The sequence below is a fragment of the Trichechus manatus genome, unplaced genomic scaffold (genome assembly GCF_000243295.1).
Source record: "Trichechus manatus latirostris isolate Lorelei unplaced genomic scaffold, TriManLat1.0 scaffold00157, whole genome shotgun sequence".
Classification (NCBI taxonomy): domain Eukaryota; kingdom Metazoa; phylum Chordata; class Mammalia; order Sirenia; family Trichechidae; genus Trichechus; species Trichechus manatus.
The window spans coordinates 2270396-2298176 of NW_004444093.1; the positions used below are offsets into that span (position 1 = coordinate 2270396).

The window sequence follows — 27781 nt, forward strand, 5'->3', positions numbered from 1 at the left end:
TCTAGGAGGGGGTGGGGCAGGACTCGAGGGTCACCATCCTCGTCCAGGAGGAGGAGGAGCAGGGCCGAGGGGCCAGGACCACGACCCCTTTCACTTCCCTCCTGAGCCATTGTTGGTACTGGCCCCATGAGTAGTGACTTCCTCGGACCCATTAGGTGCCCTTGGTCACACCTGGGGTGAGGGCTTGTGCAGAATTGCCATAGGGCTGCTCAGGTGATGCAGGTGTCTGTTCTCACCTTCCAGAGGCCCAGCAGTCCTGACTTGCAGTGTGGGAAGAGGCCTGTCTGGGCCTTGAGGCATGCCCAGATGTTCAGGGAGACCCTGGGGGAGTTGGATCCTCTCTTCTCAGTTCTCTGCTTGCATGGGCCCTGCTTTTCTTGCTGCTGCTGTTATTTTAAAAGATGCTCCGCAAAGTCGCTGCTCAGCCAGTGGTTGTTGACCAGTGGGCAGGTGCCCAGGAGCGCAGAGGGCAGCCCTTCCTTGCTCACTCCATTCTTATTGAGGCTGGCCCCCTTCCACCAGTGCTGCATTGGGAGGATGTGTGCACGTTGTGAGAAAGTACCATTTACTTAAGCCAAGCCTTGGTTTTTGTAAAGATCACAACTGGGATTTCACCAAATCAGTTGTTCTTTTAGGCCAGACACCCAGCAGCTGTGAGCTGTGAGATGACGTGCCAGCACTCGGGACATTGTACCAGCTAGGCCTGCTTCCAGGGTGCCTGCACAGCATGCAGTGATGTCACTGGGAGAGTGCACATAGCCTGCCTCTTGGGAGCTTCTTACACTGCAGGCACATGGCCTGCATCTTTCTAAGTCTGAGGGCTCAGGAGTGTTGCCCGAGCCCCTGGTATCCTCAGTGTCAGAGTGAGTGCTGCAGAGCTGGCTGGGCCACTGGGCCCTCATTCACGGGGACCCTGGGTGTGTGCCACAGGAGAGCAGTGACAGTCATGGAGCCTTTGTTGAAAAGTGTGACATTGGAGGCCCAGAGCAGTGGAATCATCTGCCTAAGGTTACCGAGCCCCTCAGTGGCATGTCCGGGACATCTGGGTCCAGGGCTGCTGCAGTGACCCTCTGTGGCCTTTGAAGCCAAGGGCCTCCTTTGCCACCACCCACCTTTCCACACAGATGATGAGTGGGCTGCCCTGCCAATTGTCTGGAGAGCTGACCCCCATACTAAGGACTTCTCATGAGGGCAGAGGCCTGCCTGTAACCCCCTGAGTGCTTATGGAGCCTTAGGATCTGACCTTGACATCAGGGATAAGCGTTCACCCTTGCAAAAAGGTGACCTGGTTCTGCCAGGTCCCTTCTCCCCCATTAATGAGACATGGCATTGGGGTGTTCGCCAGGGGCTCTCACATGTCTGAAGTCCCAGTGTGTCCTTGCTCTGTCAACTCAGCTGATGCTGCTGGAGAGGTACCATGCTGGCCCACCAGTCACTGGGCAGAGGGCATCACAAAGGCAGCCATGAAGGAAGGGCTGTGGCAGGCTGACATGGCATGCATGCCACTGTCCCCAAGCCCCAGTCTGTGATCAGATGTGGATGAAGAGGTCGAAGCGACAGCGCCACCTTGGGAAGCACAGGCCCAACTCTGGGTGTCTCTCTGCCGCGGGGCCTGCTTTGACGTCCCTGGTGTGTCAGTATTTAAGGAGTGGTCACCCATCAGTGTGGTGCCGCCCATCCAGAACAAGTAAAGTTTGAGACATCACAGATGAAACAAGTCCAAGTTCTCTGAAATAATTATGATAATTGAGCAACACTTATTGTGTGTCAGGCACTGTTTCAAGCACTATCCGTGTGTTAACGTATTTAATTCTCATAACAATACTATGAAGTGGGCACTTGTGTTATCAGGATTTCTCATATGACAATAATGAAGTGTGAACAGATGCTGGTGTTGGCACAGGTTCTCGGAGCTAGTAAGTGACAGAGCAGGATTTGAACTCAGGTAGGCTGGATCTGTCAGAGTCCAGGCCTTGAATTTTGCTAAAATAACTTCTCCAGAGAAGCAAGTTTATTTGCCCACCAAGCAACTCATGTCTGCCCTCCCAGTGGGTTCCCGCGATTGCCTGGTGGACACTACTGCATCATTCCATACTCGGTTTTTAAGGAGCTGAGCAAAGAGTTGGGGTGCCTGGGGACTCTATCTGCTTTGCTCCCTGTGTCTCCAGAAGCTATTGTGAAATAGACCTCTCTCAGATGGATGTGGCTGCGATTTAAAGGTGGGGAAGGGACTTAAACTTGCCCAAAGTCACACAGGTAGTGAATGGCGCAAGAGGAACGTGGACTTAGCTCTCTTGATTGCTAGTTCATTGAGTTTTAACTTTAGCTACACAAAGTTCAAGACAAAATATATTTTTGTTTTTTATGGTTCCATTCTTTTCTCCACTGTTGGTCTATTTATGCTTCTTTCTTTAAGAATGTAGTGGTGCCCTAGGATTTACAAAATACATCATTAATTAATCACAGTCTACCTTCAGATAATATTATACTACTTCACATGTAGCGTAAGAACCTCCCATCTTTTTGTATTCTTGTCATTCATCTCATTTTTACATGTGCTATAAAGCCATAATACAGTGCTGCTATTTTTGCTTTAGACAGTCAGTAATAGCTTAGAGCAATTAAAAACAAAAAAAAAGATATTTACCATTACTTTAACCACTTCCGGGGAATGTAGATCCAAGTTTCTGTCTGGTATCATATGCTTTCTACCTAAAGAACTTCATTTAACATTTCTTATAAATAGATATGCTGGTAATGAATTCTCTCAGTTATTGTTTGTCTGAAAAAGTCTTCACCATTTTTCGAGAGAGATTTTCACTGGACATAAAATTCTGGGTTGACTTTTTTTTCTCTTTTGGCATTTTAGAGATGTCATCTGACTTGAATAGTTTCTGATGAGAAGTAATGTTGTTGTTGTTAGGTGCTGTCGAGTCCAGTTGATTCTGACTCATAGTGACCCTATAGCACAGAGTAGTACTGCCCCATAGGGTTTCCAAGGAGTGGCTGGTAGATTTGAATTGCTGACCTTTTGGTTAGCAGCTGAGCTCATAACCACTATGCCACCAGGGCTCCAGAAGTAGAGGGGTCTTTATCCTGCTTGATATTCTCTGAGTTTCTTGGTGATTTGATGTCTTTCATTATTTTTTGAAAATTCTCAGTCTTTTCCATCGTATTTATCTCCTTCTGGGATTCCAATTAGTATGTAAGATCATTTGGTGCTCTTGAATGCTCTGTTCTCTGTGTTTGTTTTATTTGTCTGTTTTTCAGTCTTTTCCTCTCAAATTAGATTATTTCTACTGACCTATTTTCAAGTTTTTATTTTTTTCCCTCTCAGCTGTGTCAGATCTACTGAGAAGCCTGACAAAAGCATTCTTCATCTCTTAAGTTTTTTTTTTAATTATAATTTCTAGCATTTCCGTTTGACTTGCTTACAGTTTCCATCTCTCTCCTGAAATTTCCCATCTGTTCCTGAATGTTGTCTACTTTTTCCACTAAAGCCTTAACTATATTAATCATAGTCATTATGGTAATCATAGTTATTTTAAATCCCCATCAGATAGTTCCAACATCTGTGTCATCTCTGAATCTAGTTTTGTTGACTGTTTTGTCTCTTGACAATTAGCTTCCCTCCCCCCCTTTTCTTCACTTGAGTGTGTCTTATTTTTTTAATTGAATAGCAGATATCAGGTGTAGAACAGAAGAGACTGAAGTAGATAATTTTTATGCTTGATATGGGCTTCCCTCTTCTGCTTTTAGGCTGTTAGTACAGGAAGTTGAGTTACTCTAATCAGAAGTTGAGGTGGGTTTGGGTTTTGTTGTTGCTATGGCTACCTTCAGTACACTAAAAAAAAAACCTGTTGCCATCGAGTCGATTCCAACTCATAGCAACCCTATGGGACAGAGTAGAACTGCCCTATATGGTTTCCAAGGAGCGCCTGGTAGATGGAACTGCCCATCTTTTGGTTAGCAGCCATAGCTCTTAACCACTGTGCCACCAGGGTTTCTTCAGTACACTACTGGCTTCAAATTCCTCTAGTGTTATCTTGTGCTTAGAGTGGAAGCTGATTTGCCAGAAGGTTTGCCCTCAGTGTCCCAGTTCCACCTTCAGCTTTAGGCTTTTTGTGTCACTGCAGGGAGGATCTCTCCCCATGCTCTTGCCTCTCTCCTGCTAGCCTGGGTAGGGGGCAGAGCTGGTTCTCTTATACCTTGGTTCGGTCTCAGTCTTGGACAGGCTCTGTGCCTCTTCATGTCAGGGGTGGGGCTTCCCTCAATGGTAGGAGACATACATTTTTAGGCCCAGGATGGGTTCCTGCTCCTCCAGGGTAGAAGGAGGCTCTCTTCCTTTTCCCTTCCCCCAGCTTCAAGGGATCTTCACCTGTGCCCTGGAGGCGACTTGGTTTGCTGCCCTTCCCCCAATGGCTTAAGGCTTTTGTTCCTTACTGGAAGAAAGGTTCAAGCAGGGCTTCAGGACTTTCCCACAGCAGTGACTACTCTCCTCATCCAGGCCTGCACCCCCAGGAAAGGTTTTCCCCAGTCCCCCACCCTGCCCCACCCTAAACTTTCTCATGAGCACCTGGTAGAAGATGGAGGAGAGGAGCCAGTGAGTGAGTATGAGCTCCCCTTGTGTCTGTGACTCCCAGGGAGGGGTTCTGTGCTCTCATTTGAGACCAACTGGTTAAACATTTTTCCTGCATTCTTACCTGCTTCAGTTATTTAAGGAGTTCCTAGGTGGCGCAAACAGCTAAGCACTGAACTACTAATCCGAAGGTTGGTGGTTCAGACCCACCAAGAGGCTTCTCAGAAGAAAGGCCTGGCAATCTACTTCTGAAAAACCAGCCATTGAAAACCCCGTGGAGCACAGTTCTACTCTGATGCACTTGGGGTTGCCATGAATTGGAGTTGACTCCACGACAACTTTTTTTTTTTTCCTTCCAGTTATTTATGTTTATTGTTATTGTACAGTAGAAATGCTGTGTGATGGTGGCTACTGTGCATCTCAGTTCCAGCTCAGTGACACCATGTTGGTAGCTTGCAGTTGGCCATGGTGGGAGTATCTATGCCACTAAAATCAGCAAAGGCTACAATGAGGGCTTTTCCCCCAGAAAGCAGTTGTTAAACTTTACTAGAGAACCACTGTGGGGGTGGGGGCGGGGTGGTTGGAGGGAGAAGAAGGAGATGGACACGTTTACTGAGTGGCTTGGTGGCCTCCAGACGGAGCCAGCTCTGCAGTATCAGAACAGCTGTGCCCAGGCTGCTCCTCTGTGAGGGTCCCATCCACAAGCAGGAGACAAGCCCTGGGGGCACCTCCACATGGGAGGGGTGTGAATTTACGCCTCCACCCTCTCTCCCTTCTTCTCTGTTTAGAACGCAGCCAGGACAGCATGGCTGTGGCGCTCTCAGACTCCAGCTCAACACAGGACTTCTTGAACGAGCCTACCAGCTCAATGGAGGGCTCCCGAAAGTCCTACGCCACTGAGAAGAGGTTGCCCACTCCCAGTTCCCAGGCAGGACCGACCAGTAAAGACCTGCAGGGGGCCACAGAGGAAAGAGGTAGGAAGACTTAACTGAGTGCATTAGAGCTGCTTGCAGTAGGACATCAGCAAGCCTCTCTCTACCCTCAGGCTGGCTGGGGGTGCCTATGTGATGGAGACGGTTAAGCCAAGAGCAGCCACCTCCGGCCTCTGGCTCAGCCAGCCTTGCTGGGGCTTCCAGACACATGAGGAGCATCCTTCCATTCCAACCCATTGGTGAGCAGTGTGTGGGCTCGCCACTGGTCAACAAAGGTGGGGAACGAAGGAGCCTGTCAGGAACTGGGGAGCCTGGAGTAAAGCCTCTTGCTTCACCTGGCACATCCTCCCTTTGAGCCCAGTCCTGGTACCACAGAGAGAAGTGGATGGACTTCCTAGGTGCAGTAGGGATCTGCCTGAGTCAGTGCCCAGCAGGCAGCTTAGAGGAGCCCATAGCTGGTCTTGACCAGCGGCTGTCTCTGCTCTCCACCACACACCCTGGGTTCCCAGTGGGTGGCAGCCCCGGCCACCACAGCTCTAGGATGCAGCAGCTCCTGGCCTTCCTGCAGAGAGCCGGGGGCTGACACTGCTAACACTGTGCCACCATAAGTTGGTGCAGTGGTGTGTGCCCTTCCTGTGCTTCCACACCGCTTCAGCAGATCCTGCTTCTTGCACCCTTGGGCACCTTGCTGCCGCCTGCATCACCCAGGGTCAATGTCACACACTTCTTCCCAAGTGTCAGGCAACAGGGACAGAGTCCTGGTCTCAGCTGGGCTCTGACAGCTCGCCATGCTGCTGTGGTCCAAGGTGGCTGAGGCGGACCGTGCTCCCCCTGCAACGCCTGGCCTGCCTGGTCAGGCACGTCCACAGGTGCCGCTCTGGGTCCTACAAGCATGCCTTGTCCTGCTTCCCCTTCTTCGGCTTCACCAGATGTCGTTTCCCTGCCACTCTGTCTACCCTTGGCCCCCAGCAGAGAAGCTCCCAGGTGGCTGCAGCAGGGGTCAGGGCTTCAAAAAACATGTACAAACAAAATTTATTTGTTTAATAGAAAAAAACATCACCCACCATTCCACCTCCTAACACAAGCCTTTCATTGTCCCGTGCCAATTCTCTGCTCCCCCGGCCACATCCCTGCTCTGTTAAGCTCAGAGAGGTAAAACTCAGAGCAGTTGTCTACCTGTGGGGTCCGTGCAGTGGACCAGGGCCTAACCTCCAGCCTCCTGGCCTGGCTGTGTCTGCCAGCTGGGCGTCCTCATCCTGGGACTACCACACTGTGGCCAAGCTGCCCCTGTCCAACTCAGGGACTCCTTACCCAGAGCAGACCCCATCAAGTCAAGGCCTGTGAGCAGCTCAGGGCAGGGCAAGGGGTGAAGGGTGTACAGGCGGCCCCAGGGGCCCTGCTCTACCCAACCTGCTTGTCTGCCCTTTGTGGGGACATCCTCTCTGGGCTCAGGCAGTCGGGTTTGAGTGAGAGGATTTCAGAAGTCAAGAGAGGGAGACTTGTGGTCGCTGCTGGGCAGAGTTAGTCAACCTCTCAGCTGTCAGAGGCACTCAGGACCTGTGCCTCCTGCGGTCACAGGTTCCTCAGAGGCGGATCTGTGCCCTATTTGTTCTGACAGATCCCCCAGTTTTCAGGAAGCTCACTGGATGCAGCCACTCCACTGTGCCCCCAACATGGGGGGGTGCCCAGTGGCTGCTGCTCCGCTCACTCTGCACCATGCTGCAGCCAGTCCTCGCGATGGAGGGGGTCTTCCCACCTTCACATAGCCAGGCTTCTCATGGGCCCTCCTGGACAGGACACACAGTGGGGACTGGTTTGCAGCCTACCCCTCCTTCCACCCAGGCCTAAATGGAGGGTGTGGTGACCTGCGAGGCCCACTCAGCAGTCAGTGTTGGCAGTCCTGTACGGTCACTCAAGGCTTTGGGGAGGCCCATCTCTCTTGGGCCTCTGCAGGCCACCCAGGCCCTGAGCACCCAAGTTTCTAACTCTTTCTGGGGTTGCTCTTTGTCTTTTAGTGTGTTCCGCATCCATCTTCAGCTCTTGGAATTGCTTCTTGTCCCCATACCTGCTTTCCATGAACAATGTGTTCGTATGTCTGTCTCCTGGTACTCAGTGCCTTGTTTGATCTTCATCCAGGGTCTCTGTCCCCCATGCCCAATGCATGGCTGGCCAGAGTCACTGGTCAGATGGTGTTTGCTGAGCCACATTTTGAATGTGCCTTTGCTTTGAACACACTAGAAGCTTGGTATGTTTGTGAGCCAGGCGGTAGTGTACCCTATGAGCTGCATGCCTGTCACTGGTCAGGCTGCATGAGAGGAGAGCAGAGTGCTGCAGTCAGATGTGACCTTCTGTTATTCCTTCCTTCCTTCCATCAAGCTTCACATGCGGGGAAGGCCAGTCCCTGTTCCCTGGGGTGGAGTCATGGAAACCCTGTGATAAACACAGCCTGGAGGGCAGGGGCCTGGAGGCGGTAGGCTTAGAAAAGGAGGGACTCTTGAGGCATATCAGGAGGGATAGGGTGGGAGGGCAGGGAGTCCAGGAGGAGGAGCGGCATAGAGGGGGGAGCCCACAGGGGACACTCCAAGTGGCTAGTCACAGGGCACCAGGCCAGGAGGGGAGCTGGGAGGATGGCAGGGCTGGTGGCAGGTGATTTTGCGGGCCCTGCTGAGAGCTTGGCTCTATGTTGGCAGCCAAGGGGAGCACAGGATTACTCTTCAGATTTTCTCTCAGTGAGTAGAGGGGTGGTGGGTAGGTTGATGCACCCCTGATGTCTGCACAGGATTTCTCCTGGTCTGCTAGCTGCTGCTACTGTGGAGAGAGACTGAGGGTGTGGTGGGGCTTGCCCTCACTCTTTTCCTCCTGGGCCACACAGTCTCCCCCTTCTGTAGCCAAGGAGCTTGTGCTTCAGAGACAAGCCCGGGATCACCACAGCCCACTATCCATGGTCTTGGGCCACCTCTAGCCTCCTGCTTCCCAGCCTGGCCTTCCCATGCTGCCCGGCTCTACGGTCCCTGGGGATGAGTGTGCTGCCGGGGAGGCGTGGGAGCCATCAGCCCACACAGCCATCAGCCCTGGGGCAGGTGGGGCCCGGGTCTTCCCATTCACACGTGCCTTCTAGAGTGGTGGTGGCCACACTTGCCCTTTGTGGGCTGCTCTCCTTGTACCTTCGCAGCTGGGGGTGAGACAGCCCCTGGACCCTGGTGGGGGAGCACAAGGGCCTGGCCCACAGCGCTGCTCACCACAGCCTCTGAGCCCCTCTGGCCCTTCTGCTGCTTCCAGCAGAGATGCTGCCCCACCTCACAGGTGTGGGGTCCAATGCCCATTCAGCAGGGATGCTGACCACTGTGTGGTCACCAGTGGTGGGCTGCTGTGTGGCAGGTCCTGAACCAAGATGACCTTTTTCTTCTTCTCAACTGCAGGAAAAACCGAAGAGTCCTTAGAGAGCATGGAGGGCTTCCGGGCAGCAGAGCAGGGTGGCCAGAGGCCTGCTGCAGAGCCCCTATCCTCTGCCTGCCACCCCACCAAGCCTGCAGTGTCAGCTGCCTCCCCATGGGAGGCCAGGAGGAGAGGGGATCCCATGGGGGAGCCGGCAGCCTTCCCACAGGGGCTGCCGGCCAGCGCAGAGGAGCAGCGCCAGTTCCTCACGGAGCAGTGCATCGCCTCCTTCCGCCTGTGCCTCAGCCGCTTTCCCCAGCACTACAAGAGCCTCTACCGGCTGGCCTTCCTCTACACTTACAGCAAGACCCACCGGGTAAGGGGCTGCTAGAGCTAGCTGACGAGGGAGGAAGTCTTCTTCCCAGCTAGGTGGGGGCCTTTGAAGGCTGCTGAGCAGACTGGAGGCAGCGGATTATGCTTTGGAGAAGGTCTCACTTGGGTAGCAGTGACTAGGGGGATGGGAGAGTGGAAACTTGGGCAGGAGGCAGGGACAGCAAGGAGGGCCAGAGAGGGAAGGGCTCGAGAGCAGGACCCCAGGCATAGGCATGTGTGGGGGATAAGGATGAGGGTCAGCAAGCCCACTGGTCCTCCTGTGTGAGATCCTGCCTGAGGCCTCTCCCTGCCCGGTGCCTGATTCTCCTCCACTGCTTTCTCTGTCCTCCCGTGCCCTGGGCCCTCTGCTTCCTTGCTGCCCTAGACTGCACTGGCCTGGCCTCGTTCCTCTGGCTGCAGACTGTAGAGGCCTCCTCGAAGTCCCCCTGCCCTGGACTAGCCCTCAAGTGCCACTACCCGAACTATCTTCACACCTCTGCTCCATGGGGGTGCAGATAGCCCACCTCCAGCTCTTTCTAAAAAGCAGATAGCGGAGCATCTTAATAGACGTGCCGCAGGGCCAAGGGCTCCCAGGGCTCCCCCAGACCTCCTCTGTGGGCATTTAGCACTTGGGAGGGATGCAGCATATTGTGATTCCTCCCATCACTCCTCGCTCCCTAGGTGACACTGGGGGAACCGTATTCCTCCTCCAGACCTACAGCCTAAGCAGGGGCATACATATTATGAAGTGAGAAACAGAGCAAGCAGAGAATAACAGGTGCCCGGTAGGGCAGGTGCTGCTGGGGCTCCGAGAGGCATCTTTTATGCTGAAACGTGTAGGGTGACTGTGGAGGAAAAGCACCAGACATAGCAAGCGGCACGGGTGACTATGGTGGGGGGACCCAGGGAAGGCTGTGTGGGCAGGCGCATTGGGTGGGCTTCTGGGTTCTGGCTGTGTGCCGCCGAGCAGCCCGCCTCTGGTTTGCTCTTGCCTGACCCCTCCACGCAGTCAGGTCCTGCTGGCTCCCCTGGTCTCACTCTCCCTCTTGGGACTTTTGAAGAACTGGCCTGGCTTGTTACCAGTTATATGTCAGGAAGGTGCTATTTGACAGAATTCCATATGGGAAATGAGACGCCACCTGGCACACAGTGGGAAATGCTGGAACATCAGTGCGGTGTTGGGTTTTTTCAGACTCAACAAACGAGCATCCATGTCTTATTCTAGATTTTATGGAGAAAGCTTTCAGTCTTTTTCCATTGTGTATGGTGTTAGCTGTGGGTTTTTCATAAATGCCATTTATCGTGCTAAGGAATATCCTTTCTATTCCTAGTTGAGTGTTTTTATTGTGAAAGGGTGTTGGATTTTGTCAGATGCCTTTTTTCATCACTTGAGATAATTATGTGTTTTTTCTTTCATTTTATTAATGTGGTATATTGATTTTCTTATGTTGAACCACCCTTACATTCCAGGGATAATTCCCATTTGGTCATGATGTATAATTCTATTAATATGTTTGGATTGGGTTTGTCAGTATTTTGTTGAGAATGTTTGCATCTTATAAGGGATATTGGTCTGTAGTTTTCTTTTCTTGTAGTGTCGTTATCTGGCTTTGCTATCAGGATAATGCTGGCCTCATAGAATGAGTTAGAAAGTGTTCTTTCCTTTTCTGTGTTTCAGAAGAGTTTGAGATGGTTTGGTGTTAATTCTTCTTTAAATGTTTGGTAGAATTCACCAGTGAACCTATCTAGTCCTGGATTTTTCTTTATTGGGAAGTTTTTTATTACTGATTCAGTCTTGTCAGTTGTTATAGGTATAGTGAGATTATCTGTTTGTTCTCGAATCAATTTAGGTAATTTATGTGTTTCTAGAAATTTGTCCATTTCACCTAGATTATCTAGTTTGTTGACATACAGTGGTTCATAGTATTCTCTTATAATCCTTTTTATTTCTGGATGGGCCATCCTTTCCTGTTTCTTTATATGCCTTGTAATTTTTTTTAAATTTCTGTAGAATCAGTAATAATGTCCCCACATTCATTTCTGATTTTAGTGATTTGTGTTTTCTCTCTCTCTTTTTCAGTCTAGCTAAAGGTTTGTCAATTTTATTGACCTCAAAGAATCAACTTTTGGTTTTGTTGATTCTATTGTTTTTCTAATCTATTTCATTTATCTCTGCTCTATTGTTTTTTTCTTCCTTCTGCTAGCTTTGGGCTTAGTTTGCTCTTCCTTTTCTAGTCCAACCCCGCCCCCCCTCCCGCCTCCCCGCTCCAAAGTGTCAAGCTATCTATCTTCTTCTTTTTTTTTTTAATATAGGCATTTATCAGCTAAAAATTTACCTCTGAGCAGTGCCTTCGCTGCATCCCGTAAGTTTTGCTGTGTTATATTTTCATTTTCATTAATCTCTGTTTTCTAATTTCCCTTGTGATTTCTTCTTTGATCCATTAGTTGTTTATTACTGTGTTGCCTTATTTCCACATGTTTGCAAATTTTCCAGTTTTCCTTCCGTTATTGATTTCTAGTTTTATTCTATTGTGGTTGGAGAAGATACTTCATATGATCTCAACCTTTTTAATTTATTCAGACTTGTTTTGTGACCTAACATATGGGCTATCCTTGAGAATAATCCATGTGCACTAGACAAGAATATGTATTCTGCTATTGTTGGGTGAAGTGTTGTATAGATGTCAGTTACGCCTAGTTGCTTTATATTATTGTTATAGTCCTCTGTTTTCTTATTGACATTCTGCTTGAAGTTCTATCCATTAGTGAATGTAGTGTATTGAAGTATCCAATTATTATTGTAGAACTGTTTATTTCTCCCTTTAATTCTGTCAATGTTTGCTACGTGTATTTTGGGGCTCTGTTGTAAAGTGTATATGTATTCATAATTGTTATATCTTTCTAATGATTTGACCCTTTTATCATTATATAATGTCCTCCTTTATCTCTTTTAACAGTTTTTTACTTAAAAATCAAAAAAAAAAAACAAGCCCTTTGCTATCGAGTTGATTACGACTTCTATTTTCATATAGCCATCCCAGGTTTCTTTTTATTATTTTTTGCACAGAATATTTTTTCTATCCTTTCACTTTCAACCTGTCTGTGCCTTTGGATCAAAAGTAAGTCTCTTATAGACAGCATATAGGTAGATCATGTTTTTTTTTTTTAATCCATTCTGCCACTCTGTACCTTTGGATTGGGAAAGTTTAATCCATTTCTATTTAAGGTAATTACCAGCAATGAAGGACTTGGTTCTATCATTTTGCTATTTGTTTTCTGTGTCTTATACCTTTTTTTTGTCTTATTTCCTCCAGTACTGTCTTCTTTTGTGTTTAGTTGATTTTCTGAAGTGAACCCTTTTGTTTCCTTTTCCTTCCTTTTGTTTATATTTTTTAGATATTTTCTTTGTGGTTACTAACAGTCCTAAATTTATAACAATTTAGTTTAAATTAATACTGTCTTAGGCTGGGTTCTCTAGAGAAGCAAAACCAGTAAAGCATATAAATATATACAGAGAGATTTATATCAAGAAAATGGCTCACACAGTTGTAGAAACTGGAAAGTCTCAAGTCCGTGGGTCATACTGGAGGCTTCTCTTGGCTCACAGGCTGCGGAGACCAATGAATCCCAAGGTCAGTAGGCCAGACAGCAGGTAAGCTGCTAGTTCAGTCCCAAGAACCAGAGGTCAGATGAACAGGAGCCAGCTGCAGGATCCAGAGCGAGCAAAAGCCCACGAGCCTTGCCAGAAAGTCTACCTATATTGGATGCAGGCCACACCCCCAAGGAAACTCCCTTTCAATTGATTGGCTACTCACAGCCGATCCCATCATGAAGGTGATCACATTATAGCAGATCTCATCATAGAAGTGATCACATCATTATACGACTGCCAAACTACATCATAACTGCCAAATCACTGAGAATCATGGCCCAGCCAAGTTGACACACAACCTTAACGATCATGGATACTAATTTCAATAGCATACAAAAAAATTCTGTTCCTAGACAGCTCCCCACCACCCTTATTGTTGCTGTTGTCACAGATTATATCTTTATACATTGTGTACTCACTAACTTAAATTTTTAATTACTTTTTGTGCATCTTCCTTCTAAATCATGTGGAATATAACAAGTAGAGTTACAAACCAAAAATGCAGTAGAACTGGCCTTTATATTTTCTGATGAAATTACTGTAGGTCTTTATTTCCCCATATAGCTTTGAGTATGGGGAAATTTTGAGTATGTACATCTTTATTTCCCCATATGGCTTTGAGTGGAGCCCTGGTGGCAAAGTGGTTAAGAGCTCAGGCTGCTGATCAAAAGGTCAAAACCCTATGGGGTAGTTCTAACTCTGTCGTATAGGTTCACTATGAGTCTAAATCGACTCAAAGGCACACAACAACAATGGCTTTGAGTTACTGTCTAATATCTTTTCATTTTAACCTCAAGGACTCCCTTTAGCATTTCTTATAGGGTAGGTCTGTTGGTGTCTCACTCTCTCATCTTTTATTAATCTGAGAATGTCTTAATTTTGCCCTCATTTTTGAAGGGCAGTTTTGCTGGATATAGAATTCTTGATGGACAGCTTCTTTTTTTTTTTTCTTTCAGCACTTTAAGTATGTCATCCCACTGTCTTCTGGTCTTTCTGGTTTCTGCTAGAAATCAGATGTTAATGTTTTTGAGGATCCCTCATATGTCACAATTCAATTCTCTCTTGACGCTTTCAAGATTCTCTTTTTGATTTTTGGTAGTTTGATTATAATCTGTCTCAGTGTGGATTTCTTTGAGTTTATCCTACTTCGAGTTCGTTTAGCTTCTAGAGTGTATAGATTTGCATCTGTCATTAAATTTGGGACGTTTTCAGCTATTATTTCTTCAAATTTTCTTTCTGCCCCTTTCTCTCTTTTCCTTCTGAAACTCTTACAATATGTATGTTGGTATGTTTGATGGTATCCCACAAGTTCTTTAGGCTTGATTCACTTTGCTTTATTCTTTTTTCTTCTTGCTTCTCAGACTCAATAATTTCATTTGTCCTATATTCAAGTTCACTAATTTTTTCTTCTGCCTGCTCAGATCTGCTGTTGAGCTAGTGAATTTTCATTTTGGTTATCGTGCTTTTCAGCTTCAGAATTTCTGTTGGATTCCTTTTTATAATTTTTACCTCTTTATTGATAGTCTCATTTTATCTTCCATCATTTTCCTGAATTCCTTTATTTCTTTGTCTGTATTTTCTTTTAGCTCTTTAAACATATTTAATATAGCCATTTTAAACTCTTTGTCTAGTAAGTCCATTGTTTGAGTTTCCTCAGGGATGGTTTCTATCACTTTATTTTGTTCTTTTAATGGGGCATTCTTTTCTTTGTATGCCATGTGCTTTTTTGTTTTGTTTTATTTTTTGTTGTTTAAAACTGGACATTTGAATATTATAATGTGGTAAGTAGGTAGCATATGATCAAGAACCGATGGTACTGAAGGAAGAAGTCCAGGGTGCACTGAAGGCATTGGCAAAAAGCAAAAAGTTCCAGGAATTGATGGAATACCAATTGAGATGTTTCTACAAACAGATGCAGCGCTGGAAGCGCTCACTTGTCTATGCCAAGAAATTTGAAAGACAGCTACCTGGCCAACTGACTGAAAGAGATCCATATTTGTGCCCATTCCAAACAAAGGTGATACAACAGAATGCAGAAATTATCGAACAATATCATTAATATCACACACAAGTAAAATTTTGCTGAAGACCATTCAAAAGCGTTTGCAGCAGTAAATCAACAAGGAGCTCCCAGAATCTCAATCTGGATTCAGAAGAGGACGTGGAATAAGGGATGTCATTGCTGATGTCAGAGGAAGCTTGGCTGAAAGCAGAGAATACTAGAAAGATGTTTACCTGTGTTTTATTGACTATACAGAGACTGTGCGGATCATAACAAACTATGGATAACACTGCGAAGAATGGGAATTCCAGAACACTTCATTGTGCTCATGAGGAACCTGTACATAGACCACAAGGCAGTTGTTTGAACAGAACAAGGTGATATTGCATGGTTTTAAATCAGGAAAGGTGTGCATCAAGGTTGTATCCTTTCATCATACTTACTCAATCTGTATGCTGAGCAAATAATCTGAGAAGCTGGACTATATGAAGAAGAACAGGGCATCAGGAGTGGAGGAAGACTGCTTAACAACCTTTGATATGCAGATGACACAACCTTGCTTGCTGAAAGTGAAGAGAACTTGAAGCACTTACTGATGAAGAACAAAGACTACAGCCTTCAGTATGAATTACACCTTAACATAAAGAAAACAAAAATCCTCACAACTGAACCGATAAGCAACATCATGATAAACGGAGAAAAGATTGAAGTTGTCAAGGATTTCATTTTACTTGGATCCACAATCAATGCCCATGGAAGCAGCTGTCAAGAAATAAATGATGTATTGCATTGGAGAAATCTGCTGCAAAAGACCTCTTTAAAGTGTTAAAAAGCAAAGATGTCACTTTAAGGACTAAGGTACACCTGACCCAAGCCATGGTGTTTTCAGTCACCTCATATGCATGCGAAAGCTAGACAATGAATAAAGAAGACCAAAGAAGAACTGATTGAATTAATGGTGTTGGTGAAGAATATTGAATATACTATGGACTGCCAGAAAAAGAAATACATCTGTCTTGGAAGAAGTACAACCAAAATGCTCCTTAGAAGCAAGGATGGCAAGACTTCATTTCACATACTTTGGACATGTTATCAGGAGGGTCCAGTCCCTAGAGAAGGATATCATGCTTAATAACGTAGAGGGTCAGGGAAAAAGAGGAAGACCCTCAGTGAGATGGATTGACACAGTGGCTACAACAGTGGGCTCAAGCATAACAATTGTGAGGATGGCACAGGACTGGGCAATGTTTTCTTCTGTTGTACATAGGGTTGCTATGGGTCGGAACTGACTTGACAGCACCCAACAACAACAAAAACTGTGGAAATCAGATTATTCCTTTTCTCCATGGTTTGCTAGGATTTTTTTGTTTGCCTGTTTTGTTTTCGTTTGTTTATTGTTGAAGGCAGTCGTAGTCCATTTGTTAGTGACTTTCCCTAACTATTTTTGCAGACTGCCTTCCTAGACGTGTGTGGTTACTGAAGTCTCTGTTTCTTAGCTTGTGTTCATGTAATATTTTTACAGAGAACAAAACAAAATTAAAAAACACCTCTCCCTGTCTTTGCAGATTGGCTCTTCACTGGGGCTCTTAGCCAGGCTTGTACTGAACCTAGGGATTAGCCCCAGATGAAAATGTAGGGTCTTCTCAAGTATTTTCTGAGCACACATCTTGCCCTGGGCATGCATGTGGCTTTCTGTGTTTCCCGATATGCACAGAGGCTTTTGAATGTCCTCATTTTCTAAAGATTTCTCTCCCCAGGCTTTGCCCATAGTTGTTTTTTAATTGTGCCCTATAGCATCTCAGAATCTCAGATGATGTAAGTTAGTTGTTGTCAGACTTTTTAAAGCCCTGGACCTCTTTGAAACAAAACCTGACCTGGAACTCAGCATCCCAAAGCAGATCAACATAGAGATGCTCCAGGTGGCACTGGGTGGCAGGTCCTGAGCCCTGGAACTGAGCCTCCCTGGACCATCTCCTCCTCCAGTGTTAGCTTCAAGGCCCCACTGAACCCATTTGAAAATCACTGATTAGCCCAACTGCTTCTGATGTATGACTCGCTTCTGGACACTAGGCCTGGTCAGCTCATTTCAGAGTCTCTAGATGGGAAGGACAGTGCCCTTAGAGTCCACTCCACTTTGGGCCTGGGTACCACATGTGGTGGATAACCTTCTGCACCACTGCCTGAGGGCAGTGCAGAGCCTCCAGAGCTGGAAGGACTGTTTTCCTCAGGGTGTGCACACGAACAGCATGGACTCCATGCACATGTGGAGGAGGCTGGGAAGGGCAATGCAAGAGCTTACTCTGCCACTTCCCTGCTCTAGGGCCTTGAGCTGGCTCTTGAGCCTCTTGAAGCCTCAGTTTATGACACACCTAGTGATGTGCTCCGCTGGGTAGCATATGTCTCCTCACCACACCACAAGGCTGCAAGGCATGTCAGGCCCCCTGTCCCTCGTATAGGCCCATCAGTGGCCCAAGCCCAGACGCCCCCCAGTCTGGTACCCATTGATTCCCTGGGCAGGCCTCCTCGTCCCTGTGAGCTCACATCCAGGCTTCAGACTCGACTTATTTAAGGTCCCCTGGAGCTGTCTGGACACTTCGTGCCTCAGCCATAGATCCAGCTCTTTCTGGGAGCACCTGGGGTGCTGGGCTGGGAAGTGCACTCTCTGCAGGCGCACAGTAGAGTCTCCGGGAGGGTCATTTATAATTAAGGCTTGGCTGCAGGCCAGCATGCCACACTCCTTACATATGCCTGATTTTCAAGTTTTTAAGAGCCCTGGAAGCCTCTCCCCTGTCTTTTAATTCCCTGGCTCTCCATGCTGTGCCCATTCTGGCAGGAGGGACTGACTGTAAAAGTCATCAGAAAATCTATAGAGTGTAAGTATGCTTGCCTTTAGGAGGAATATGCACTCTAGGCCTAGTCCCAGGGCCTAGGGCAAGGTGCCCACGTCCTGGGAAGCGGGGTCTCCGGCTTTCTTCACCCACACCTCTCATGTCCCCTAGCCAAAGTCTTCATGAGCTTTATTTTCTTGGATTTGTTATGAAAATGCTGGGCACCATGAACCTGCTTCCTCAAGCCACCTTCTGTTTCCCTCCCCCTAAGAACTAATGCCACCTGCAAGGTCATTTGGACAGTTCTCACAGACCCCAGGGTCCAAAAGACGCTGTGGAATCATGGCTCTGGTAATTTTTCTCAGGCCTCCTGAGCAGTGCAAGCCAGACGCTCCACAGTGTCTCCCAGGGGTCACCTGGCTTGAGGAGGGATTTGGTACAGTGTTGTACAGATTCAGATCCCTGGGCAGCCTGATGCTGCACACCACGGCTCCTGCTGGCCACACACATGCCCACATCTGGTCCCTCCACCTCTTTGGCTAGGCAAGTCCCCTGGCCTTGTAACAGCCTGTACAAAGTACAGCTCAGGTGTCACCACCTCTGGAGGCCTCTCTCACCTTGTCAGGCAGGATCAGAGGTACCTCCTTGGTGTCACACCTGTCCTGTTAGTGCAGGTGGTTGTCTCCTGCCTCTGTCCCCTTCTTTGAGCCCACTGTGGCTGACCAGACCAGTGGTGAACCCTGCCTGGGCTGAGCTTCCCAGATCTCCCTCAGGAGAGGCTTTGACCAAGTGACCCTGAGGCCTAGGAGTCAATGGCCCAGCACTGATGGAGACTGTGAGCTTGCCCCCGGGCTCCTCAGATGGAGATTGTGAACTTGCCCCTGGGTTCCTTGAGGAGCCTGGGTACCGACTGCTGAGGCCTGAAGCTTTCACTCCTCACTCACTCCAGGGCTGTGTGCGCTCACGTGCAGTAGTCTGAGCTGTATTCTCTTCCTTATCATCGGCACACTGGCCCTCCCAGTCTTGGCTTTGCACCCCACCTCTGTGGTGACTCTCTTCTCCAGGCCTGGCAGCACCTGCTATAGGCAGGTGAGGTGGGGCAGAAAGCAGCCTCCAGGGACTTCTGAAAGAGCTGGTCACCAGAAGCAGGCCCTCTGATGCCTGGACTGCTGGTCAGGGACAGGGCCAATGATTGTGGACTGCAGGTTTGGGAGCTGAAAGCTAACAACGGGGCCTGAGTTTTTATTCCTCTCCATGATAGCAGAATAGAATGGCCTCTGTGCTCTGACCTGGAGAGCCCATCTGGAGGTCTGAGGAGCCCTCACTGCCTCAGCAGCTCACCTCTTCCTGCTTCTACCCCTAGGCAGGCGAAGAGGGCACCTCAATGGACAGGAAGCCACATCTGCTCATCAGGAAGGGCAGCAGCCCTCGATCCCTGAGGCCCTGGAGGCTGAGAATTTGTGGAGAGACTGTCCTGGCAGGTGGTGTCCAAGGCTCCTGCACAGCAGTGGGGTGTTAGTGGGAGCAGCTCCCCCACTAGGCCCAGCATGACTTCATACTGGAGCTAGGGGCTCCCCTCACCATTCAGTTAGAGCTTGTGACAGGCAGAATCCAGTCTCCCTTCGGGGGCCTGCCAGACCCTCGTCTGAGCCACATCAGGGCCAAGGTGGGCTCTGAGCAAGAGTGCAGGCATCCATGCCGCTGGGGGTGGGCAGGTACACAGGCATCTGTGTGGCTGGGGGTGGGCAGGTGTGTAGGCATCTGTGCAACTGAGGGTGGACAGGTATGCAGGCGTCTACACGTGGCTGGGGGTAGGCAGGTGCACAGGCATCTGTGTGACTGGGAGTGGGCAGGTGTGCAGTGCCAGGGAAGGCACATGCTCTCCCATCCACCAGGGCTGTCCTGGCTAGCCGCTGCCTCTGGTGGGGTGGGAGACCCTTGCCTCTAGCCTCTGGCCCCACACTGAGCCTGCTTGGCCTGGCCAGGCTGCAGCCTTGCCTGGCATTGACAGCCTCAGCCCCTCCGAGAGCCAGGCCAGTCCCTGCAGAACTTGCCCTGGGAGCCAGTGCCAGGCTTAATCACTCAGCTCCTGGGGGCAGTCTCCCTTGGGCTTCCATGAAGAGCCTGCCAGGTCTGCTGTGGGTGTATCATCTGGAGACAGCCTGGAAACCTCTATGTCTATGTATAGTTATTCCATTTGGGAATGTGTTGTCTTTGTTATATTAATGAGATAGGATTAGTTAGGGTGTGTTTTTAATCAATCTCTTCTGAGATATAAAAGAGCTTAAAAAAGAACAGAGATGGGGTAAGATAGATGTCAAGATACATGGAGATCTACAGGGAACCAGGAAGTAGAAACTAAAGAGACAAGGATCTTCCTCCTAGCCGACATAGAGAAAGCCTTCCCCTAGAGCCCGCATTCTGAATTCAGACTTCTAGCTTCCTAAACTGTGAGAAAATAAATTTGTTTGTTAAAGCCATCCATTTGTGGTATTTCTGTTATAGCAGCACTAGATAACTAAGATAGCTCCTGTGTGTAGATGGGGGCTGGGGTTTACACTTTTGCCTAAAGCTGTAATGAGAGAAGTTTGAGTAGGTACAGCCTGGCCAGGTGAGAGCAGAACAGATGGTAGGGGGCATGGGTTTACAGGCTGAGGAGCAGTGTGGCCCTGTGGGGTAGAGGCCTGGCCCTGGGAGAGGCAAGGAAGGGAGAAGACCGACCGGCCAAGGTGGGGCTGCATGGTTTTAGTTCCAGTCCTAGCTTTGCCCCTTGCTGACATGTATACATGGGGGCTAGGACTCACCTGCTGAGCCGTGTGCTTGTCATGTAGGACTGTCCTGAGGCTGGAGGAGTGCACACATGAGAGCTTAGCCTTGCTCTGGGCCTAGAGGCACCTCTGCAGGGGGACCAGAGTGGGAGCCTTCCCCAGGGGACAGAGGGCAGGGCACCATGAGGTCCTCCGCCAGGAGGACCAAGGGCAGGGCCAGGCCAGGCCAGCTGGTGAGCGCAGGCTGCTTCTGGATCATTAGAAAACCCACATGCTGTCACCCACAGTCCTGCAGGTCAGTGGACTCTTGTTCTGCCCGCCAGACCCCTGGCTCTGGGTTCCACTATGAGCACTGTAGACAGACCTCCGCCACTCACCCTCCAAGCCCAGCACAAAGGCCTTGCATCCTACAGAGCTGTCCCTCCCAGGCCCGAGGCAGGTGTTGGTGGAGATGTGGGAACTTTGCTGATGTTCTCACAAATGAGAGGACCTACTGTTTGAGTCAGGGGAGGTCCCCCAGTGGAAGGCAGAATGACGGGTCTATGCAAAAGCTCTGGAAGATCTGTAGGGTGTGGGGTCCCTGTCTGTGCCCACCCCGGTCCATCCAAGGCTACATTTTCTTTAAGTCAGCCCTGCTAGGTAGAAACCAGCTCCGGAAATGAGCCCTGCAGCCAGTGATCAATGCCAGCCCTCCTGGGGCTGCAGGAGCCGTGTCCACAGGGGAGACTGCTCGGACACCTTGCCTTCCTTCCCCATGGGCGCCTGGCAGCCCACACACTCCCAACCTACTTCTGTCTCCCCAGAACCTCCAGTGGGCCCGCGACGTGTTGCTAGGCAGCAGTATCCCATGGCAACAGCTGCAGCACATGCCGGCACAGGGGCTCTTCTGCGAGAGGAACAAGACCAATTTCTTCAACGTGAGTACTTCGCTTATTGATTTCCGAGGCCACTGGCTCCACTGCGTCTCACCAAGGCACAATTGCCCCCCTAGGTGGTGTTCCAGGCAACAGGCTGCGGCACCCTCAGAGGGATGGCAAATGGGTGGTGCAGCAAAGGGCGAACACCTGGCATAGGGCGAGGCACCCCCCGTGCTGGTTTGCCGGCTGTGGAGAGAGGGTGGGTGAGATCGGAGGGTTCCTGGAGCTTCAGGGTTGTGGGGCCATTGTAGTCCATAATGAGGGAGACTCCAAGCCCCTGGCTCTTACCCCCAGAGTGCCCCACAGGCCTGTGTGGTCTTGGCATCTCAGAGAGTGATTTGGACAGGGTGCTACTGTGTAAAAACAATGTTTGGTGGGCTCTAGGCTTCTCATGTGCTCCCTGAGTTCAGCATTGGGACTAGGCAGCCGGCCCCTCACTGCCCTCCCCTCCAAGTCCTCACCCAGTCCTATGCCACCCCTCCCGGCACTGCCAACTCCTAGCCACGTGGCACGGCCTGTCTGAGCTTTGGTTTCTTGTGTGTTTTTCCTGATTCTGCATTACATACAGGGAAACTGAAGGTCGGGGGTGCCTGAACAGGAGCTGAGGGGGCTGGTCTTGGAACCCAAGGGGTGTGGTGGAAGCGGTTCTCAGGGTGCCTGTGGGAGGAAATGTGGTTAGGACACTGGTCCCCCAAGAAGCCAGCTGTGGAAGGATCTGGGTCCAGGCCTCTTCTTTCTTCAGGCTGCAGCCTCTTAGGCCCGACAGGGGATCTGGACCTGCGGGCCTTTTTCTGCAGCCGTCTCTCTGTCAGTATTTTAGACAAAGTAGTAGACACTGATCATAAATCCGCCCATACCAAGGGATTTTGGGGACAGAGAAGCCTCTTTCTCGCCCTGAGGCCTAGCCCCAGCCTCTGTCCTCAGCCTCATGGGTCTCCATCCAGGGGACATCTGCCCATAGACACAAATGCAAAATATCACTCCCGAACTCTGCCCTTGATTGTGTCCTTTCACAGTATATCAATCAGAGAGCGTTTTAGGACTTCCATTCTTTTTAATAGCTGCATAGCACCTCAATGTGTGACTGTCCCACAGTTTACCTACCGATAATGACCTCTCAATGAACGTTTCGACTGTTTCCAGTTCTTTGTTACTACAAACAATGCTTCATTATACATCTTTGCACGTACATGGAAGTCTGCATTCCTAGAAATAGAATTCCTGGGTCCAACGGTTTATGCAGTGGCATCACTAGGGTTGGTGTCACCCAGTGCAGTAACTCATGGTGTCACCCTCTCTCCATGGACCTCCCTCCATACCAGACCATACAGAATCCTTAGTAATCAATGTTTTTTGTACTAATTTTACTTGTAAATCGTAATTCCTGTGTATCACTGAATGTAATGGCAATAGTAGTGACAAATGACTAGCAAAATCACACCTTCAAATTATACACACAGCCTAAATGTATTTACATTTACATAGTTTCATGTGGTTAAAGTGAAAATTCAGTAAGAAAACGATAGAATTTGAAGTAAAAACGTTTAAGAACGACATCAAAATTAATGTTCATTTTAACGTTTAACTTTACCGGCAGCCTATTGGGGAGGGAGGTGGAGGCGCCGCGCCTGGGAGAAGAGAGCTAAGTGAGAGCTTGCGCGGAGGTGGTGGCTGGGGGGGAGGGGGGCACACGTCTTCTGGGTCACCCTGGTGTTCAGGGTGTGGGGGGAGGCGGTCCCGAGCCTGGCGGCGGGGCTGGGAGAGCTGGAGGAAGGAGGGCTGGTTTCCACATCCAGGTGGTGGCCAGAGCTTTAGTGAGGGGAGGTTTTAGGGAAACATTTGCCTCCAGGCGCAAGTCCAAGGGGGTGGCAGGGGTGAGGCGTGCGTAAACTTAAGAGATTGCCCGTAGGTGCTCCTTACTGTGCCCCTTCTGAGCTGCTTCCGGTCCTCCTGCGCCTCTGGGACCAACGCGATCTCCACCCCCATCACACCCTGTCTGTTTGCTTCCTGCCTCGCCAAGAGCTCCCAGTTATAGGTACCCCAGTGGGCAGCCCGCGGGACCCTGTGGTGTAGCTAGCCGATGGGCGCCTTCCCCTGGGTCATTCCCCACGTGCCTGCGTTGACGAAACCCGACCTAGCAGAGGCTCTGGCTGCTGCCTGGACATCTGTGCAGCGCAGGGAGGGACAGAGGGTGGTGCGTGCTGAAACACTGCACAAAAATTTTATAGACATTTTGGTGTCACCCCCTGACAGTGTCACCTGGTGCATTCTGCACCCCCTGTACGTCCCTAGTGATGGTACTGGGTTTGGATACCTTTAAAGTTTTAATAGCTACCACCCTTCAAAGAGATTGCCCTGGCCCACACTCCCAACCTTAGATTCGTTTTTTCAGACCTCATAAGCACTCTACATTATTGAACTTTTTTAAAAAATATTTGCCATTCAGCAGGCAGCCTATCAGTGGGGGCAGGACGGCCATGGACAGACATATGCCCCACCATACGAAGTGCCTGAGGATCAGGGGTTCTGCCAGGTGAGGGTAGAGGGCAAAACAGCCCTGGACAGACATATGCCTCCGCTTCTATCCCACAAAGTGCTGAGGGAGAGGGACTCCGCAGGCCTGGGGGGGATGGGACGGCCCTGTCAAGCCTGCCCACGATGTCCTAGCTGCAGCTATAGTCTGGCCCCGCAAGGCAGACCCCTGCCCCAGCCGCCTGGTGTCCAGTGCATGAGGAAACGCTAGGCAGGTGCTGCATGTGCTCAGCAAATGAGTTTGTCCCGTGCATGTTCTAAGCGTGAGCAGATGTTTCTGTCAGTCTTGAAGGCACTGAGGGCCACCCTGGGCTGACAGATGGGCAGAGGTCAAGAGAGCAAGCTGGCTCTTCAACTTCCGGGGTACACCGGGTCTGCCGCCTCATCCAGAGGTTGACAGGGTGCGAGAGAGGGGAGCTGTGCCCATGAGGTGGTGCAGGTAGTGAGGGCAGGGTCAGTGGGTGCCCTGCCCTGCTGTCCCCACTGTCCTGGGCCACCACGCTGCCCGGCGTTGGTGTCAGCTCTTCCTTCTGCCCATCAGCTGTCTGGACTGCCCTCCCCACTCAGCCCAGGCTGGGGACCCTCCTGTTATCTAATGGCAGTTATTGAAAATTGTCTGAATCATGTAGGAGCACATTGTCACTGCAAACCGTTCTAACCCATCTCTGCAGCCCAGACCCCCTTCTGTCCACTCTAAGCGCCTACTCTTCCCAGAGGGACTGCTCTCTTTTCCTGGTTGTGTGCACAAAAACAGACCTGTGCTGCAGCTTTAAAAAATGTGTGTGTGTGTGTGTGTTTGTGTGTCATAACATCTATGTGTGCTTTTTGTATGACTTGCTTTTTTAACTGGCAGTAAGTCTCAGAGAAGTTCCCATGTGAGAACATAGCTCTGTGTCGCTCACTGCATTTGAGGCCCAGTGTTCTGTCGTGTGCGGAGTCCGCAGTCCCTCTTGGTAGGCGTGTGCTTGGGCCCTAGCCTGAGCTGATCCTTTCATTCTTCTGACCAGCAAGCTCTTCTGGCCCAGCCAGTGCTGGGGGTGATGGACACAAGAGGCCACGGGACGTTCACAGGCTCACAGCAGAGCCCCGAGTACAGATGCCTTGAGCAGGGCCTCCATGGAGGACTGTGGGTCTTTGAGAGGAGTGGGGGCCCTCAAGGGGCCCTGGTAGGCTGGAGGCAGGCTGGAGTGCTACTCAGCCAGGAAGGGCAAGAGAGGGTTAAAAGGGAGCTCCTCCAGGGCACAAGCCTCTACCCCCACCCCCCCACCTCCGCTTCCTGATTGGGCTATCTGAGCCTTTGTGGGGAGCCTGAGGAGATCAGGGGTGGGTGCTGAGGGCACGGTAAGTATGGCCCTGGGACTCCGATATCTTCTGTCCTGATGAAAGCTTCTGCGCACAGGGTCTGCACACAGCTGGCTGCTCGCTGGCAGGGGCACGGCCGTGGTGTGTAGTAGTGTGTGCTGGATGAGAACAAAAGAAGGAATTGAGGGAGGGAAGACTTGCTGCTGTTCCATGTCCCACTCTTTTGCACCCAAAGACTTAACTAGTCCCCCTCCCCCAGAAGGAGCGGCTCCCTGCCCACCCCTCGTCCAGCCTTCCCTGCCTCTGCCGTGGAAAATCTCTGCTCTAGGGTGTCAGCCCAGCAGGTTTGTTGGAGCTTGTGGCTCTGGCTGCATGGCAGGCCGGAACCCCAGTCAGTACCCCCCACCTCCCTTCCGCCCAGGCAGAACTGTCCAGTCTTTGCCAAGACAGGGCCCAGGTTGTTGGATAGCATGACCGAGGGCTCCCCACATTTGTGAAGTCCATTGTCCAAGTGACAGAGCTATGCATGCTTGGCCTTGGCTGAGGTCTGGGCACTGGGGCCAACCTTTCCAGCATCACGAGCGACTGGCCACCCAGTCAGAAGTAGGTCACCTTAGGATCCAGTCCTAGCTCTGCCACATCCGCTGCTGACCTCTGGAACTGTCCCCTCATCTGTGCCATGCGTTATGAGCATGCAGGGAAATATGATTGCGACACAGGAGGCTCTCAGGGACATCAGCTGCCCCAAGCCCAGGGGGTAGTGGGAGATGGCAGGTGGGGACCAGAGTAGCCTCCCAGCCCAGCCCTGCAGCCCCACTGCCTTGCTGTGCACCTGGAGTCTCCTGGCTGTGCCTTTTCTCTTCTGTGGGCTGTGCACAAGGGTACTACCTGTGGGAGCCCCGAGTGTTGGGCCTGACCGAGGGCTCCCCGCATTTGTGAAGTCCATTGTCCAAGTGACAGAGCTATGCATGCTCAAGGCAGTAAGGGTCCTTTCAGCCTCAGATTTCCCTGGGAGGAACTATTCTAGCTGGGATGGTGTCCGGGCCTGCTCTGGTGCATCTGACCTCCACCACAGCCTCCTGGCCTCCTTTGCCACTCGAGCCTCTAGCCTTGTGGCAGGTGGAAAGTTATGGGCCCAGGCTTTGTGTTGAGCCCCAGGCCCTCACTCAGGCTGGCTCTCACCGGCTGTGGCATATGTGCAGGCCTGGCCCAGGGTGACACCATTCCAGTATATCCTGGCCCCGTCCTGGGGGACAAGTGTACCCTCCCAGAGGAGGCCTCTGGGGGAGGAGCCTGTGGCTGAGAGCCCAGACCACGGAGCTGACAGCACTGGTGAGAGAAACCAAAGAACGGGTGGGCCCGAGCGGGCCTGGGAGTGGAGTTCTAGGGCTTGTCCTGAGCAGCAGAGCTATGAAGGGCAACTGCTGGGAGACAGGCCAGTGCTGTGCTAGAGACAAGCCCTCAGGCCAACTCCCCGCAGAGCGATGCTGAAGTTGGGGCAGGGCGACGAGGCTGGTATTGGGCTGGCAAGGTGTGGGACCCTCCTGAACTTGTGCTAGGCCCAAGGGGAGATTGTTTGTGGTGGGAGGCAGGGTCAGGGCTACCCTCCCTGAGCAGAGGCTCCCCACACCATGAAGGCTTCAGGCTTGTCTCTGGGCTCCTGGAAACTTCCAGGGCTTCCTGCATACGCGTGTGCACCACTGGACAGACAGGCCTGTGTGGGCCTGGGGCCAGGGCCTATGTCCAGGGTAAGCATCTTTTCCTCATAGTTGATTCAGAAATGTTCCCATAGTAACCAAACCAGAGAGGCTGTTCCTCCTTCCCTGAAATATTGGCTTATTTTAGCAGGCAGGGCATTTGCTCATTTCAACCCTGACTCCCACCACTGGGAACAGAGCACGGGCTTGGCCTTGCCCCTGCTCCCCAGGCTGGCAGGCTGGTAGCTATGCTGGCTTCAGGTTGAGGGAGGGGAGGGGTGCTGGCCAGCTGCTGCTGCCCCGCTGTTGCTGCCCCTGCATGTGGAGCGGCCTCCACAGGCAGGAAGCTGCACACTGGGGTCTGCCCACGTACACAGATGAGCAACTATTGGCCGGCAGCCCCAGTGGCAGGTCCTGGGTGCTTGCTGGACTGTGACCCAGGCCAAGGTCACCCGTGGGCAGGTGGTCATGACAACTGGACAAGAAGCCTTGGCACGTGCTTCACAGTTGCTCTCAGGATCAGTGCTCGGTCTACGGGGCCGTAGACATGCTTGTGGAGCCAGTGGGCTTGGAGAGGCCACAGCTCGGACAGGAGGGATGTGACTAAGGCGGGTTGGTGCCAACCCCAGTTACACCTTGGATGAGGTGCAGAGGCCAGGTGGGGGTCCCGGTCCCAGTCTGTCCAGGTGAAGGCGTGCACTTGCTTGTGAAGGCAGAGGGGCTGCAGTAGACGGGCATCTTTGAGATGTCTCGTGGCATCTTTGAGACATCACATGGCCGCCGTGGATGGACTTGGGGCTCTGACCCGAGCAGGGCCACCTGAGA

At 50.6% G+C, this 27781-nt stretch overlaps 1 protein-coding gene across 1 annotated transcript in view; it reads left to right on the top strand.

The window, feature by feature from the left end:
• CABIN1 (calcineurin binding protein 1) overlaps positions 1 to 27781 on the top strand; it is a 206852-nt gene that overhangs the window by 141297 nt on the left and 37774 nt on the right. The window contains exons 27-29 of the mRNA XM_023740550.1: positions 5368 to 5553; positions 8931 to 9262; positions 21312 to 21425. Of these exons, the coding sequence (XP_023596318.1) occupies positions 5368 to 5553; positions 8931 to 9262; positions 21312 to 21425 (632 nt within the window). The remainder of the gene's footprint in view (positions 1 to 5367; positions 5554 to 8930; positions 9263 to 21311; positions 21426 to 27781) is intronic.